General features: G+C 39.8%; 1 protein-coding gene across 3 annotated transcripts in view; it reads right to left on the bottom strand.

Moving 5' to 3' along the window:
* The window catches only part of TIAM2 (TIAM Rac1 associated GEF 2), a 172371-nt gene that overhangs the window by 66780 nt on the left and 89460 nt on the right, over positions 1-16131 (bottom strand). For all 3 annotated transcript variants that reach the window (XM_072035929.1, XM_072035931.1, XM_072035930.1), the window contains 3 exons: positions 14871-15306; positions 9746-9918; positions 8476-8700 (listed from right to left, as the gene is read on the bottom strand). In XM_072035929.1, the coding sequence (XP_071892030.1) occupies positions 8476-8700; positions 9746-9918; positions 14871-15306 (834 nt within the window). The remainder of the gene's footprint in view (positions 1-8475; positions 8701-9745; positions 9919-14870; positions 15307-16131) is intronic.

Below are 16131 nucleotides of genomic sequence, written 5' to 3'. Positions count from 1 at the left end.
TGATCTTATTTGGCAGAGAGGATACATCTGCAAATATGAAATTACTAGTTACTGTACACTAACAAAAAAAATCTTTCAAGAAAGCAATGTTGAAAGCAAAATATTGAATTTACAAAAGCTTATAACCAATCAACTCACAAAAATTCGGAGAAAAAAGGACAGAGATATGCACACAATGAAGATGCCTCTTCTAATCTCTCACTACAGACATTCGAAATGTGCATCCTTTGTGTCCCAGAAAGAACAATCATTTTTTCTTGGATCTATTTGGTCACTCTCCTTTACTTTGCTTTCTTTTTTTTCTTTTTCTTTTTTTTTTTTTTTTCTGTCAGACAATCTTCACCCAATATTTTTCTGCTTGCTAGTACCTTTCTTGTGGGATGATTCCAGAAAGAGGCTTTGTGCCTATCTCTTTCACCATATTGACACCCAACTAGAATGAGAACATGGTGAACATGGTTGCCAGTTTTTCACAAAGTCAAAAGCTACAAGTTCAGGTGAAGTCTTTTCCTTTGGGATGACACCTCCATAGGTACAGAGCCAAGCCAATTTTGAACACCTCAGGAACAGAGCAAGGCTTGTTCTGGGTGCTGCTGGAGTGGAGCATCCTGTTCCCACTGAACATGAGTTGAACACAGGCATTCCTGTGTTTCTGAGGCTTTCTTCAAGATCCTGATTACACATTTCTACTCAGTTGTACATTCAAATAAAGACAATCTAAGAAGGGGGAGTGAGGTATAACATAAGGACATTCAGAAGAAATAATTAAATTACAGTGTTTATCAGTCATGCAGGATGCTCGTTAATCAGCTCCAAAAGCATCGGTAATCACAATGTTACATTTAATGGCATTAGCAAAAGCTGTAGGCAGGGAATTTCTGGGATTGTCTTGCAGTCTTATCAAAACCAGGGATGTCTGGAACCAATTGGAGACCACGAACCAGTGCCAGCTGCTATTTGTCTAAGCCTTTTAAACTATGATAATTCTTCCTAAAGATTTATATTCTTGAAAACTAAATGGGGGAAGCTCACAAATAAAAAAGCAACAACTTCAAAGTGCAGTATGACCTGGTCCATGAAGTTAATTTACAGTCTGCAGATTAGATGCTGCAATCCTCATTCTACTATTGTGTCAGGAAAATCTCTGACCCACGTGGGAGGACTGCCCGAAAGACAGCTCAAGGACTTAGCTTCATTGTGCACAGACAAGACAAACCTTTTGAAATCTCTTCTAAAGCAAATGGGAAAAAGTGGATGCAGCAGACAGCAGTGAGAGTGGGAATGGGTGACAAACAGCAGTATGAAGTGAGTCCGCAAAGAGATAAGAGATAATGGCCTGAAGTGAGGCACGCCAAAACAAAAAAGCATACATGAAACTGCACCCGGTGTGACCAGCTCAGTTATTACTGCTTGCCTGCACTGCAGGCTTGAGCATCCAGGGCATCCAAAACCCTTCTCTCTCTATCCCAGTTTCAATCACAGTTGAAAAACCTCTCTATGGACTTCTAGGAAAAGCATTAAAGGAGGTGAAGCAAAAAGGCAAGATGGCATCATCAGAACAGGTAAATTTTATTGCAAGGATGTCTGAGTTTAGTGGCAGAATGAGAGAGCACTGGAGAAAGACAAGGAGGGGCCACCCAAATAAATCTATTAAGGCCAATAGGATCCCTGTAAAGTAGAGATAAAAAGGAGACCATGGCAGAAAGGTAGAAAGTAGTAAAATGTGAGAAGCCCAAAGAGTTAGGGCCATGGATGATTTAGTCTGGGCTATCAGGAGAAGTTAAGACAAAGAAGCCTGGTGCAGGGACAAGACAGTAATTATGTGGGGATCGCTAAGTGAAAGGGCTCGTGTTGGCAACAGAGATTTAGACCAGGCAGGAGATCTTAAGGGTTAACTTACTTTTGGCAGTACTTCAGCAGTAATGATCTTTTTCAGATCATAAACAGTAAATTCTCCTCCAGGCTAGTGAAACAATTGTAAATTAATTACATTTTAAATCATGCAAACAGGTGAGCTAAAGGGGGTTTCTGTTCATTCAATAACTCTGCCAGGTTTGCTCCAGGTAAACTCTAAATTGGGAGCTTGGAAAAGCCAAGGGGATACTTTCAGAGCAGGCAACTCAGACCAGGGGGTTCCAGCACATGATACAGGATCCATCAAGTACTGCTTACGAGATTATAAAAAGTGGACAGGGAAGAACAATTCCAATCTAACAGTTCCCAGCTCCTTGCCCATCCCATCCTACAGTGCAAATGGTGTCCTTTGGGAACAGGGAAGGACTCTCCCTCTTTCAAATACACAAAGAGAGCCCAATGTAATAAAACCCAAACCAGAATATGAATAGCCAAAAGCTGTGCCAGACATGACACCGTATCAACTCAAATAGGAATACTTCAAGGAATGGGAGGAAGGAAGGAAGTTGCCTCCTGGACAGCTCACCTGACAACAAAACCAGTTTTCCACTTTACATTTATTTAAGGTAGCATAAAAGAAAAGACACAGAGGGAGGAGGGTGTTCTCTCAGTGCGTAAGCCTTTAAAATTGATTTGATTTAGTGGCAGTTCTTACACTGTACAGAAACATGAGCTCCTCACTGACATAATTCACTATCTATAGAAACAAGAAATGCAGATTTTTCCCCTACACAACATCTTCTGTCCAGATTGAAAGTGTCTCCACGAGCTGATGTAGGGAACTCTGTGGATTTAAAAGAAACTTCTGCTGCTGTTTTATATGAACAGCTTTTTAACCACATTACAAACAACACCAAACTCTTTGCATTCCAGTCCCCGGTTCTCAGACACAATTCATATTGCACCCATCTGGATAAATGAGTCACTCAGCATCTGGGGACAGGGAAAAGAGTTTTATTGTCATTACTTCCTAAAGAGAACTCGGAGAAGCAAAAATATCACTCTCCCAGAAATTCCATTACTTTAAAGGATACTACAGAGATACTGTTATTACTTTAAGTTCAAAGAAATAAAAATCGAACATAATACAGAGAAACAACAATGATGTGCGTTTGGCAATAGCCTTTATTTTTCATTCTGGCTACTGACTTACGAAACAGTTAAAATTTCTTTCAATAACATGACGATAGTTTTATGTTTTGTTTTGTTTTTTGTTGTTTTGGTTGGTTGTTTAAATGTCATCTTCCTGATTGTTTTGGATGGACAGAATCGTCATGATTTCTAACCAAAACAGAGAGAAGAAAACCTATTCCCAATACCACTGGTAGCACAAAAGTGCACCCGCATCTACCTAATTTATATTCTCGTCAATAATCTGACTGAAACTGGCAGTACTACATGCATGACATATGTGTCCATAGCCAGGGATGTAATTCAGAAAGCCACTGTTTGTTATTATCCAGCTGCCCCTCCCCCAAAAACAGAAGACAAGATCTTCCTGCACACACTCCTACAGCAGCTTCATCCTACAAGTCACTGCTACGCAATTCTACGTTCAGAAACAGTTTATTCATTATACTAAACCTTCCTGAAACAAAGATGGAAATTCAGTCATCAGCCAAACAGTAATTAGAACAGTGAGGAGAAAGGAGATGATCTTCCTTAACTTTCCTGGCTGCCTATTCACTTCATTCCTTAGTGACAGGCTACTACCAAAAGAGAAGGATTTTACTAATAACGCGGAGAGGGACCATCCCACACCCGAAAAGAACTGAATCTCTCAGAAAGCAGAGCTCTGCTCTAGCCAGTTCAAAGACCACCCAAACTGAAGATCTGTTATAACAAGTTTAGATCATGTTTTTCAGTTTAGGAGGGTACGGAAGAAAGAAAACTAACTACATATTGCAATTAAATTTGAATTTGTATGTGACAAAACTGGCAAGTGCTAGTAAAGTTCCCTGAAAAGATTCTTTTTGAGTTGTTATTGTGACTTTTCACCTAATGTTGGACAATATTTCATAAGATGCTTTGGAGAAAATGAAGACATACAACTTGGTCTTCTGAGGGAAGCCTGTAGACTAAAATTCCTGAAACTATTCCAGTCATCTTCCTGTGCTTATTACTGAGAGGAAAAAGAAATAGGTACATTTTAAACAAAATGTAATGGGGACATGTCCTGTGTAAAAAGCCAAAAACCGCCACAGGCAAAAGAAGAAAGGTACCGATGGATCTAATGACTATCCAGAGCAAACAGAACATCACCTTAAAGATCTTTTTATTTTGCTTTTTATAGTAACAGATAAACTACTTTTGGTTGCAGGACACATACGAAAACTTCCATAAAATCATCTCCAACCATATGCCTGTTCTTCTCATTAATGCCTCATCATTTCAGTGCCTGCAAGTAAATACCTCTGTTCATAACCCATCTGATAAGTAAGTTAAGTATCATGCACACAGAAAATATGAATCACATCAGAAAACTCTGAATAGCTTGGAAAACATGATTATACCAAAATATTAAAATTTGAAGAGAAAAGCCCAGAATGCTTTCAAGCAACCATTATTCATATTATTGTACTAAAATGAGACAATAGAATAGGCTTATGTACCAAGTACATAAAGAAATACACCCAGAGCTGCGGTGCCCTCACTGTGAGGCTGATTTTCCATCCCATTAAAAACAGTTCTACAGGCAAAGACAGCCCTGCTTTTGACTTAATGTGTACTATTTTGTTAAAAAAGCTCCAAATAAATGCTAATAATCCCTTTTGCTAACTTCAATGGCAGTTAGACAGGGCTCCATATTCACAGCAAACACTGTGATTTCTCTACCAGGTTAAACAGCTAGGTAAGCTAACGTTTTTTTTTAAAGACAGACTCCATGGGCTTTTAAATCATTCTCAGTGCCATGGGATTTTCCAACTTGCTACCTTTTGTCTTACTCTCTTTGTCTTGGGGGAGAAGTCACACCCTGGGTAACAGCACTACCACCAACATATTTATTGCAATATAAATGTCCATGGTCATGGGTCGCACAGGCAGACTTGGGATTTCCAGCCACGTGGCCAGTGGCCTAGTGGGAGTAGTTGCTGTATGTACACTGCTTTCACTGATCTCTTCTAAACTGCCCAACAATACTGATAGCTATACAAATGGCTGCCGCTTTCTCATACACTGCTCTTAAATCTATTATTATATTAGAACAATGAGCCTGGAAGGAGGGAATTTCTGATCTAGGCTGCAAGGCTGAAGACATTTCTTAACCAGTTTGATAGCATCATGTTTATAAAACAGTTGTTTCTCTAGAGAATAAACCTTTTCATTCTAAATTTTTTTGCCAGCCTGCAAATCCACCCACTTGCTGGACACCAAATAAAAGAAACACGTGCGTACATTTAAGTACATAGAGCAATTTTAGAAGTCCACATTTCCTTACTCCAACTGCCTTTCAGGTGATTCTAACTGAAACTAGAAAAGGTTTTGCATACTTGTAAAGCCTTGTGAATTACTAAGTCTTCAGCAGAGAAGTACTGGTTTTAAATCAATACAGATGTGAAAGAAAATAGAAACGTAAAGTTGTGTGGTTGTTTTTCTGAGGAAGAGGAAGGAAAGAGAGAAAGGATTTATAAATCACAATTTCTGATATAATTCCCCAGAGAAAATAAATATTGTGCCTCATCTTTTTACACAAAAACCACCATGGTCCCCCTGAAGTCAATCATGTTATTTCCTCTGACTTCCCAAAACATATCACTAGTGAAGTTATCTTGAACAGGATGTATACAATATGCTTCAGTCATAACTCCTACATGATTGAAAACACCACCAAACTTAGAGGAAACAAACCCAAGAATTTATATCCCTTTTGCTTCTAAATGTAGGCAAAAGACAACTAAACAACCACAGCTCTAAACAACTGAGCTACATATATGCAAACTTCTCCCTCAGGAATAATGCTTTTTCAAAACTGTTAGCTTAGTAAGTATATAACTTACTAATTATATCAAGATTTTTTTTTGGTTTGTTTTCAGAAAACCATCCCTGAGACATAAAATCAAAAGATTAGGAAACCAAGTTATCTACTGACTTTTCTCTAAAGTGACTTTGCCAACAAACCTTCAGCAGTTGTAAGGAGAGATTTTAAAGAGATCAAAGGCTTCAAGCATGGACAAAATGCTCATTATAAATTTATTGTTTGGTAATGAGTGGATGCTTGCAAACAATCCATCTCACTCTTTGTCTAACTGCTTTGCCCCCAATCAATGTTTTGTGAAATTAACACCCAGAAGATTAGCAGGAATAAATCTTCTGCAGCCCTAGTGATGGATTGCAGTTATAGCAGAATGCAGCCAACTTCTTCCAGGGACTGAACTGGAAAACAATGGCAGTTGTTCAAGGACAGAACATCTAATTAGCAGAAATTAAGAGACCATCATTAATACTGTTCAGCTGACTCCAAATAAACTACTAGCATCAGTACGTTGTGGGTGGGCAAATTAAGCTGCTATACATAAGGATTTTTATTCAGTGCGTCACATATGATGGGCCATATTAACCACTAGAGCATCTCTAGAAATCTGTATATACTTATAGATCTCAAAACCTACAGCAATTAAAGGATGCCTAGTTCATCCTCCATTCAAATCACTGGGCTCTGGGCCATAAAATAAAGTGACATGGAAATTATGAACATCTGAGCACTCTAAGAACTTATGAACTCTTATGAACACCGCATATCCCTACACACACCTGCATACCTTATGAGCTCTGCTCATATCACTTCAGACTGAAGTGTTCTACAAAGAGCTTGATAGTGAAGTCAGTATCAGTCAGTCTGCCCTTGGTCAAGTTCAAACCAGTAAAATAAGAATTGTAAATAACACAAGCATCAACTTCATGAAAGTGTTTCACCAACCAAAGTAACATAATTATGCTGTATGGAATCAAAGGAAATAAACTTTGGTTGCTACCCAAGAGGCCTTAATGTGCAGCTTGAAGTAATGCTAGAGAAATAGCTACTCTGACTGAGAAGGCAGAGCTCTCAAATGAACTAAAATTATCAGATGTCTTTTGTTAATGGCCTAATAAAATCAAAGATACAGCAACTTCAATCCACAAACCTATTAGGCTGAACTACTAGACAAGCTTAGTACACAGAAGAGGCCCTGGGCAGCGAAGCCTTTGCCCAGACACTGAGCATGCATAATTGAAGCATCGTATGACAGTTGCTGCCTGCAAATCTGTGAGCACGGACAAGATGTCAAAATCTCAAAACGTACTTCCATAAGGTATCACTGGAGAGATTCCTGGTTCACTTGCTGGAACTGGGAGCAGAGTAAGGCTTCATGTCTTATGCACCACTGCGCAGACAATAACATAACTGTTTTAACTGAAGAACAGTTTTAGCTGTTCATCAATCTGCCTGGTCTTAAGCATGGCTTGGCTGGAATCCCAAGACACACACAGACCAAGAAAACTAAATTTCAAGGGGGAAAGAGGGGCTCCAGTTTTCATTTTAGAAACAAACTTCAGTGGTGAACCTTCCTCAGCACTAAGCTGCTGCTTTAGCCAAGATTCAAGTATTCCTAACACCATCATACAAAACTGTGATCAGAATAACACATTAGGCATCCAAAAGCTATTTACAGGGGGAGGCACCTGATGATTCAGCTCAATTCCTGCTGCAGTGAAACAAAATTAGCCTGGTTACAAGCTTGGATGCAAACATTTTTGTCTGTTCCAGCCACAGGTGAAGGTTTTGGCTGGAAGGCATTAGCTCTCCCAAGCTAAGCACCAATTGTCCTGGGCTTATACAGAGACAAACGATTCCCAGTACACAACCAGAGAGTGTTACAAGAAGTGCTGTTAGTGACTAACTGCACCCCTTTCCTCTGAATTGATACTGGAATATTGCTCCAGAGACTGCCAGTGGTATTAATGGAGGAGCTTTTCTCCCCCAAGATGGAAGGCTCTGATCTTGACTTCTGGTTCTCATTTAGACACCTCTGGGGCTATTTAAGAAGCCTAGAGGATCTCTGACCTTTTAGTCATGGCTAAATTTCAACTGAAGCACGTTGTTTTGTCTGCCATAGTCCTTCCAATTCCATTTGGATAAAGCACACTTCACATCCCATCTAAAGGTGTCAAAAGGTATTGCTATGTACCTATACTAAAATCTTTACATTTTCCATGGAAGATGCTATATATTCTGTGGTATGCTACATAACATCTAGATATTATTAATAGCTAAGCATATCATAAAACAGAGAGGTGAAAATTAAATACATTTTTTCCGGAAGTGAAAAGAAATAGCTTCGTGCTCATAAAACAGACTGGTCTGATCCTCAGCTTTGAGTGCTGGCCTACTCCATGAGCTGCTCTAGATTGTTGTAGAAACCTGGCAATAGTTATGAATACCATACCATGCCAGCTATGCCCAAGACAATTGCTCTCAGGCCTAGAAAGCATCAATAGTAGGGGGCCAAAGCAAGAAATGGCGATAAATATGCTACTGCAGTAATAGTCTGTAGCAGAAACAAACCACGCTGTTTCCAATACCTGATTCTCTATGGCCTTCCTGTTTTTTGGATCACTAACAATTGAGAGCTGCAACTCTGCCATCTTTTTCATCTTACTGTCCATGTCAATCTTCTGGAAGAGACTCTTGGTCTGATTTTTCAGCAGCCGAATGGTGTCCTCTTTCCCAAGCTTCTTCGCAAAGAGGGAAGCACAGGCTGAATGTATGGCAGTAACCCAGTTTTCCAGATCTGTCTGGCTTGTCGCCTGTGAACAAACAAGAGGTGCAACATTACGACCAGACAAGAGAAAATCAAAATGAATCTGCAACTCTAGGATGCAAATTGCTTGACAGGTTCACTGAGATCTCAGGCATTTCATCTTAAAACTTCTCAAGTAAGGTTTTACCTTTAAAACTATGCAAAATAAAGGAACTGTGAGTTTTTTTCTGCACTGTCATAATTTGTCCCCAGCCTTCAGCTTCTGCTTCTTAGACCTTCAAGGTCTGAGGGCTCTTGTGGGAGTGCAACAGAGCTCACGAGCTGTGGACAAGATGTGACTTGCATCCTTTATCCCTCCAATTAATTAAGGTGAAAGCCAACACATTTCAAAGATAAACCTCCTGTTGTGGAGGTAACATAGCAACAGGGATGATTTTAAAAGTAAGGTCTGAGGAGAGGTGTTTGCTTACTTAAAAAATGCCAAATTAGTGGAACACAGCATAGCAAGGCAAGGAGAATACATCTGCACAAAGTGTCTCCAGAGATATTTACAAGTGTGCCTATGAATCAACATGTTTTTATGCAGGCGGTTCCACATAATACTGTTCTTTATTAACATTTCCAGTGCTGCAGTTAAGCAGCCAAGATCTTTAGACTATTTTTAACCTTATTTTGAATGTCTCACTCAAGTAAACTCTCTGAACCCAGCAGATTTAGGGTTGAGTCCATTATTCTGTAAAGGCAGAATGCTGACAGACCTGAAGCCATTTGATAACACAGCTGATTTTCTGGAAGCTTGTGACAACTAGGAATCAGAAGTCTCTTGCTTATTTGTGATCTCTGTTCTCTCTATTTCTGAACAGTAATTGTCTGAGCCAACTGGTGTAATATCATATACCTGAAGTCATATTGTACACTTAAATCAATATTATAGTAGTGTACTCTAATAGTGTAACTATATTACTAATTTTAAGTCACAGGTACAGACGTGATGTGTGTGCGTGTATGCATAGCCACACACATGCACGTGCATACTCACAGACACATCCTAAAACGGAAACAATCACAAAATCAGGTATGCATGCTGTTACCTGAAACAGGTAGACGTCTCCAAAAGAATTGCTGAGACAGAACACGTTTTCTTTCTTGGGATGCTCTGGAACAGACTGTACTATACTGTCTTCTGCAAACAGGGCGTATCGAGGCAAACTGCTCTGCTCCATCGAATTCCTTCCGTAGGTCTCATAGAACAGCAGAGTACAACCTTTGTAGTTCAGAGGGACAAAAATCGTAAAGAGAAAATAAGTTGGATGTCCCATTCAAGTTCTCTTACATTAATATTTCTGTGAATTAAAATTCCCAGTGACAGGGAACGTTAGCTACCCTCTTTTGAGCTAGAAAAATAAGGAGGATCTTCTAAACTGGGAAACAGGAGAAGTTAATGTTGAACTTGCCAATGAAAAGTTGGAACAGAAAACTAATAGAGATGTAAAACAAAACAAAACAAAACAAAAAAAAAACACAGGATAGCTCAGTAAACTCAGGCTATTAAAATATTTAAGCATGTAGAAAAATTCCTGCTTCGTTAAATCAGCTTTTGTGTTCTATTATTATTTAAGGGAACCAACTCTCAACAATTGTTAAAGGAATCTTTGCAGAAACATTTGTCTTCCAAAAACATGCTAAGTGAGTAAACTTCTCAAATTTAAACTGGGCTTCCTTTGCAAACTGGGGATTTGGACTATGAACATTACCTGGATAATTTAAAACAGTTTAAAAGGGTTGAGTTTGATCATGTTCAGTCTCATAGATGGTATAATATGTAAGATATGAGACTTGCATCCACAAAGCAAATTTCATCCTTGATGACAACAATCAGAGATGCAACAAGAGAAACAACTTCTGGAGGACAGCAGAGCAGCCTTGAACCCAGTTCCCAAAAGTACGATGACATTGCTTTTGGCAATGAAGCTGGCTTAACAGGGGCCTGTCTCTCCTACATCCCTTGCCAGCCATTCATTCCTGCCTCACGTTGCAACCTACTGTCCTCTGAGATGTGTTGACCTACCTGCTGATGGAAGTCATAGTCTGAAGTGTATACTAAAATAATCTATCTAAAAATTATCTTGTATTTCTGAAGAATTTCATAGCCTATTTATGCATCTAGAGAAAAGATGTAAATACACCTCACTTCCATACCTGGGAAACAGCAGCTGAAAAATAGATTTTATTTATTTATTTATTTATTTATTAATAATAAAAATGATTTGATTTTATATATTTATTTTAATTCATAAGATTGATTAATTACTGTGGCTGGATGTTTAAGCTGGAAGAAGTAAGAGCAGATGTTATAAATACAAAACAAAACTGAGGATAACCTAAGCAGTTAGGAAAAATCTAAGGTTGGTGGTAGACTCCAGCAACTATATTCTTCTCCAAAAGATACGCTTGAATTCATTCAGGAATTAATTTAGGGAAGACCTACGGCCACATTACACAGTGAGTCAGAGTAAATGATCGCAATGGTCCCCTAGGGACCAGAAATCCATGAATACATTACTGTTGTAACCCCTATACATATTCAGTAGAAGACTTGAAACTCAGCCAATACAAGGATTGAGTTTGCTAGGGCTATACCATTGTTATTTCTCTGGTCTGCTTTTTCTTGTTGTTGCTTTTCCTTCAAATTGAAGAGGCAGCACACCACAAGGCAACACCAAAACTTAAACAAATATACCTAGGCAGTGTGTATGCATGGAATGTTGTAAAACCTGCAAAATACAAATGTTCCTTTTATATACACATTTAAAATTGTTAGGTAAAAGCAGACATCAGCCTTTATTCTAATTCTCTAACATTTACAGTTAACACTGCATTAAAAGTCTCAAACACATCACTCAAATTCATGAAATTTTGAGGTGAAGATTACTCAAAAGTTAGATTTGAAATCAGAACCAAAATCAAGAGGTTTTTTTGGATTCTTCTGTCTGATTAAGGGGAACAATGGGCTGGCTAGAGTTTGTGGAGCACGTTTGCTGTGAAAAGTTATGTGTTGGAGTCCACTCTTCCTCTCATGGCCCAAATCTACAGCATATGAAAAGAGAAAGTCAGTCAGATGGATCTCTTCACATTCTCCACCACCAGTGTGTATAAAGCAGTTATAAGAAAAAAAGGAAATATTTGTTAGAGGTTACTGACCGAGTCAGTTGACAACTGAAAAATTTTCAAGGGAAGGCATCAAACAAATCCAATTGCTTGTGCGTTATTTAAGTGCAGCTTTTCCTATTGCTGTCTAGAGTGTCTGGCAGAATATTTAGAAGAGTAGATCCTATAGAGTTGGTCCTACCCTTTCCCCTTACTCATCCTTGCCTGCTCTCTTTTATGAGACAGAGACAGCTGGAGATCTCTGCAGTAGGAAAAGAAGGATATGGTTTGTTACACTGCATGTCAGATGTAGGAATTCTGTAGTCATTTCAACATAATAGTGCAAAGAAAACCAGTAAACCAAGTCTTCTGCACTCTTCAGCAACAACACTATACAACCACTTCCACTTCTGCATTTCAGGAAAAAGCAAATTAAGTCCTATTTAAAACTTCAGTATTTCCCTTACGTGTTACCAGAAAGGTAACTAAAGTTATGTTGATTTTTATCTTGATAGTTTACATGTACAAAACCAAACAAATGAGTACATAATAGATGAAGAGCATGAACGTGTTTAGGTGTATGGCACCCCAGATATATCTTTGGGTCAAGCCAAGTGATCGCTAGCAGTAAGTAGTTTCATGAACTCTGACAGAGTTCTAAGATTGATTATAGTCCAAGTATTTTGATCAAAATGTGAAATGAGGGGGGAATTGGAAAGCAATTTCCTTCATTAAAATAAATTAATTGGACAAGACAGATGGGAAAGAGAGTTCCTCATGTTAAAGGGTTACTAATCAAGCTCGGGTCCTGATCGCCCTGAAAGTGGAGCAAAGGCCTCAGGACATGTATACTTTTAAGTCTGGCAGGTAACCAGATGGTTATAAGCCTTCTGCATATTTATAATTAAACACATCTCACCAGAGTGCAAAGAAACATGCTGTTCTCCATTTGCATATGTGGCTATTTTAAGTCATATTTTAAAATATCTTGGCTATTTAAATTTCCAGAACAAATTAAATACAAACTTATTCAAAATCCTGTATAAGGAAGAACTAAAGCAAGTGCCTTGATCTTGATACAGCATATTACAAAAACAGAACTACGCCTTGATATCCAGACAGGCGAGTTTATTTTGGCATCAGAACTCTCTACAGGACAATAAAGGTATGAGATCAAGGAAATTAGGAATGTATATTTAACACAGCAAACAAAGCGGAGGAGATCCTGTACCACTAATACCATATCACTCATATGACACAGAAAGCATTATATTTAATACTTCTTATAATGTTAGAAGTTAATAAACCTTGTACAAATAATTTTATTATTTTCTTTCTATGGCTGGGTAGATTCAGCTAACAAGAAGGGATGTGACTTGTTCAAGGTCACCAGTAAGTCAATTTCAAATCAGAGAATTGAAAACAAAGCACCAGACCTCCTTCTCAGAGCACCATAGCTTCATTATCCCCAAAATGTATGGACTACTAGTATATAACATATCTTACAGTTTAGGCATTTGGCAGGATTGTTAAGAAACTACTTGAATTTTAGAGGAGGCAGATCAAACTCACATTCACACTCCATAACACAAACACATACAATAAAAGGGTGGCATTCAGATACTGTTTTTCCTTTTGTATATACTGCTTGTAAGCATGAATCATGCTATCTGATGATCTGGATAAGTGATTTAAACTGTTAAGACTGCCTACATTTTGATCCTTTGATAACAGGTCTCTGAATTATTAGGCAGAATTGCTACATTCTTGCAAGTTTGCTTCTTTTAAATCAGCACTATCAAGGGTAACATTCTCAGCACTTGCTGTTTGCTGTTCATTTTTCTTCAGGTCTACACCCATGCAGAATTTTGAAAAGGGCAACCTGTGGGAAAGTTGTTATTTTCTCTCCTCCAGTCCCAGATATGCTAGGAAATTATTAAGTTTGATCATTTCCTTACTCATTAACTTAGCATTATATTTACTGAAAGGCAAATCCTTTGGATGCAGTTCAAAAAAAAGGGTGGGGGGAGAAAAAAAAAAAAAAAGCTTATGAACTCAGCCGTTAAATTCCTCTTCCTCCCCACAATAGATGTTATTTTCCTTCTCACACTTCCTGACACCTATCCACTTCTTGTGGCACACCTACCTGCTCTATTACTCTGAGCCATCAACGTGTGCTGTTGGCGTAGGGCTAAACACAGTAATCACACAGCAGCCCACTGGCAGCAGCCTCTGTTAAGTGGATTGCCTTCCCACAGGGCTGTTTCATGACAGGGGAAGGTGGGGGAGATGGGAAAGCAGGCATGCTGAAAGGCAGAATTTGCCTGGCAATATTGGGATCAGGCCACGTGAAAGACCATCCGTGGCAAAAGGGAAACTGGTGAGTGCTCGGAGTGGCCTCGGGATCCAGCACCCCACACTGAGCCCAGGGCGCTGCAGGCTTTCCCCTGCTGCTACTGCTTCTGCCCTGAATGGGACCTCTGTAGGGCAATGCTTTTCTGTGCAAATGACTCAGCATGGAGGCACTGACCTCTTCATTACGTTGCCACCTGATGCTCTGGCAACAAACTGACTGTTTTTATGGTAATTTTAATTTTAATTTTACAAGTAAATTGTATAGCAGAGACAGAGAAACAGCATGCCTGTCCCAGGGATTCAGGCACCAGGGACTTTCTGATCCTTGAATTTTGACTTCCTTTGATATACTTCTACCTGCATGTAAGTTATATGTCATGTATTTTTATCTGTTTCAGTTCAGTTTGGTCTTTGACCTCCAAATATCCCCAAACATCCAAAGAACACCTAATTCTGTGTGAGTACAGAAACTGGGAAGTCAGATGAAACAATTCCCACTACGGTAGTAAATGCAAGGCTGCACATGCAATACAAAGCACATGAGCAGCACCTCTATTTAGCAGGCTGATTTGGCACACGCTCCACTTTAAGCGTGAGGGTAGACAGCATAAAGTTACTGGAACTGCTAATAGGACCCGTCATGCATGAAAAGCTGCGGAGACCCAATGGAAACAATTGCTGCTGCCAAGCCAGAGGAGCAACACAGCACTTTACCTTTGAGCGTTACCCAGTACTGCTTCCACTTTCGCCGTGTGACCAGCTCCAGCTTCTTCTCTTTCTGCAGGGTTACCAGTGGTTTGAAGAACAGCCACCCTGCCTTGCGCACCACCCCTTGCTCCTTCTCATACAACAAATCCAGCTGCTCCAACGAGCTGAGGGACTCGCTGCTGGAGTCCTCTGTTTCCGAGGAAGTCTCAGTGTTCTCCAGGTTTGTCCTGCTCATCTCCAGCTCCCGCATGAAGTTTTCATAAATGTTCTGCCTCAGGGCATCGCTGCTGACCGCATTGGTAGACTCGCTTCTCTGGGACAGGACGTGGCTGGAGCCGGGTGACCACAGCAAAGCAGAGAGCTGTGACGGTGCCAGCGTGTCTGTGCTGAAGTTGTCCATTCTGCTGTCAAAGTATTCACTCCCATCTTTACATTTTGGCTCCTGTGCATAAAAGGAAATTGCCAGCAATCAGTCACCAGAACTCAAAGTAAAGACACACTTCGTTTGGCATTTAAATTTGTTGCCTGTTTAGCCACAGTCAATTCCTTCCTCAAAGGCTACCTTTTCACCATGACATCACAACCTTTATTTACCTCGGCAGCCACTGCCACCACCTCTGCTCACTCAGCAAACCCCCATTAAAGCCTCACCACTAAGTCAACCGGCCTTGGCAACTCAGACCAGGTTGCACGGCAGCAAGTCGCCTCCAAATTCAGTGGTAACTACTGGGGCTGCTGCTTTCTGAAACCTGATGGGCTCCAGGCAACAGCAGACCTGCCGTCAAGGCTTTCCTTGTTTCTCCACATGAAACTGCCACTTACATGCCTGCCAAGCGGGAACAATGCCATGGCAAGTTGCTTTATTATTACAGGGCTTTCGATACTTTGCTGACACTGTTCATGCAAGGCAGCTACCTTTACCTTCAGCACAGCTTGGCTGATTTTACCTCTGTTTTCTCTCTGTTATACAAACTCTGCACAACCAACACAAAAAAGGTCAAGAGTTTAAAATATTTTAAGCCTGTTAGCATTGACCAACTGACAAAAATCTAATCTAACAGAAGATGCAATTAAAAAAAAAAAAAAAAAAAGACAGACAGGCTTGCTGACTGGCAGGAATCCAGTTTCCAGACTGCAGAGGTGTATGTTTTCTGACTTGCTGGAAACCCCACAAGAGCTTGACTGTCTCATCAGGCACCCATGGGCCTTTCCCCTAATTGCATTGTGCAACTTCATCCCTGCATCGAGAGGTCCGGCCAACTTTATT

Source organism: Anas platyrhynchos, chromosome 3, assembly GCF_047663525.1.
Source record: "Anas platyrhynchos isolate ZD024472 breed Pekin duck chromosome 3, IASCAAS_PekinDuck_T2T, whole genome shotgun sequence".
Lineage (NCBI taxonomy): Eukaryota > Metazoa > Chordata > Aves > Anseriformes > Anatidae > Anas > Anas platyrhynchos.
Note: the sequence above shows the minus strand (reverse complement) of the source record. Positions and strands in the feature narration are given on the sequence as shown.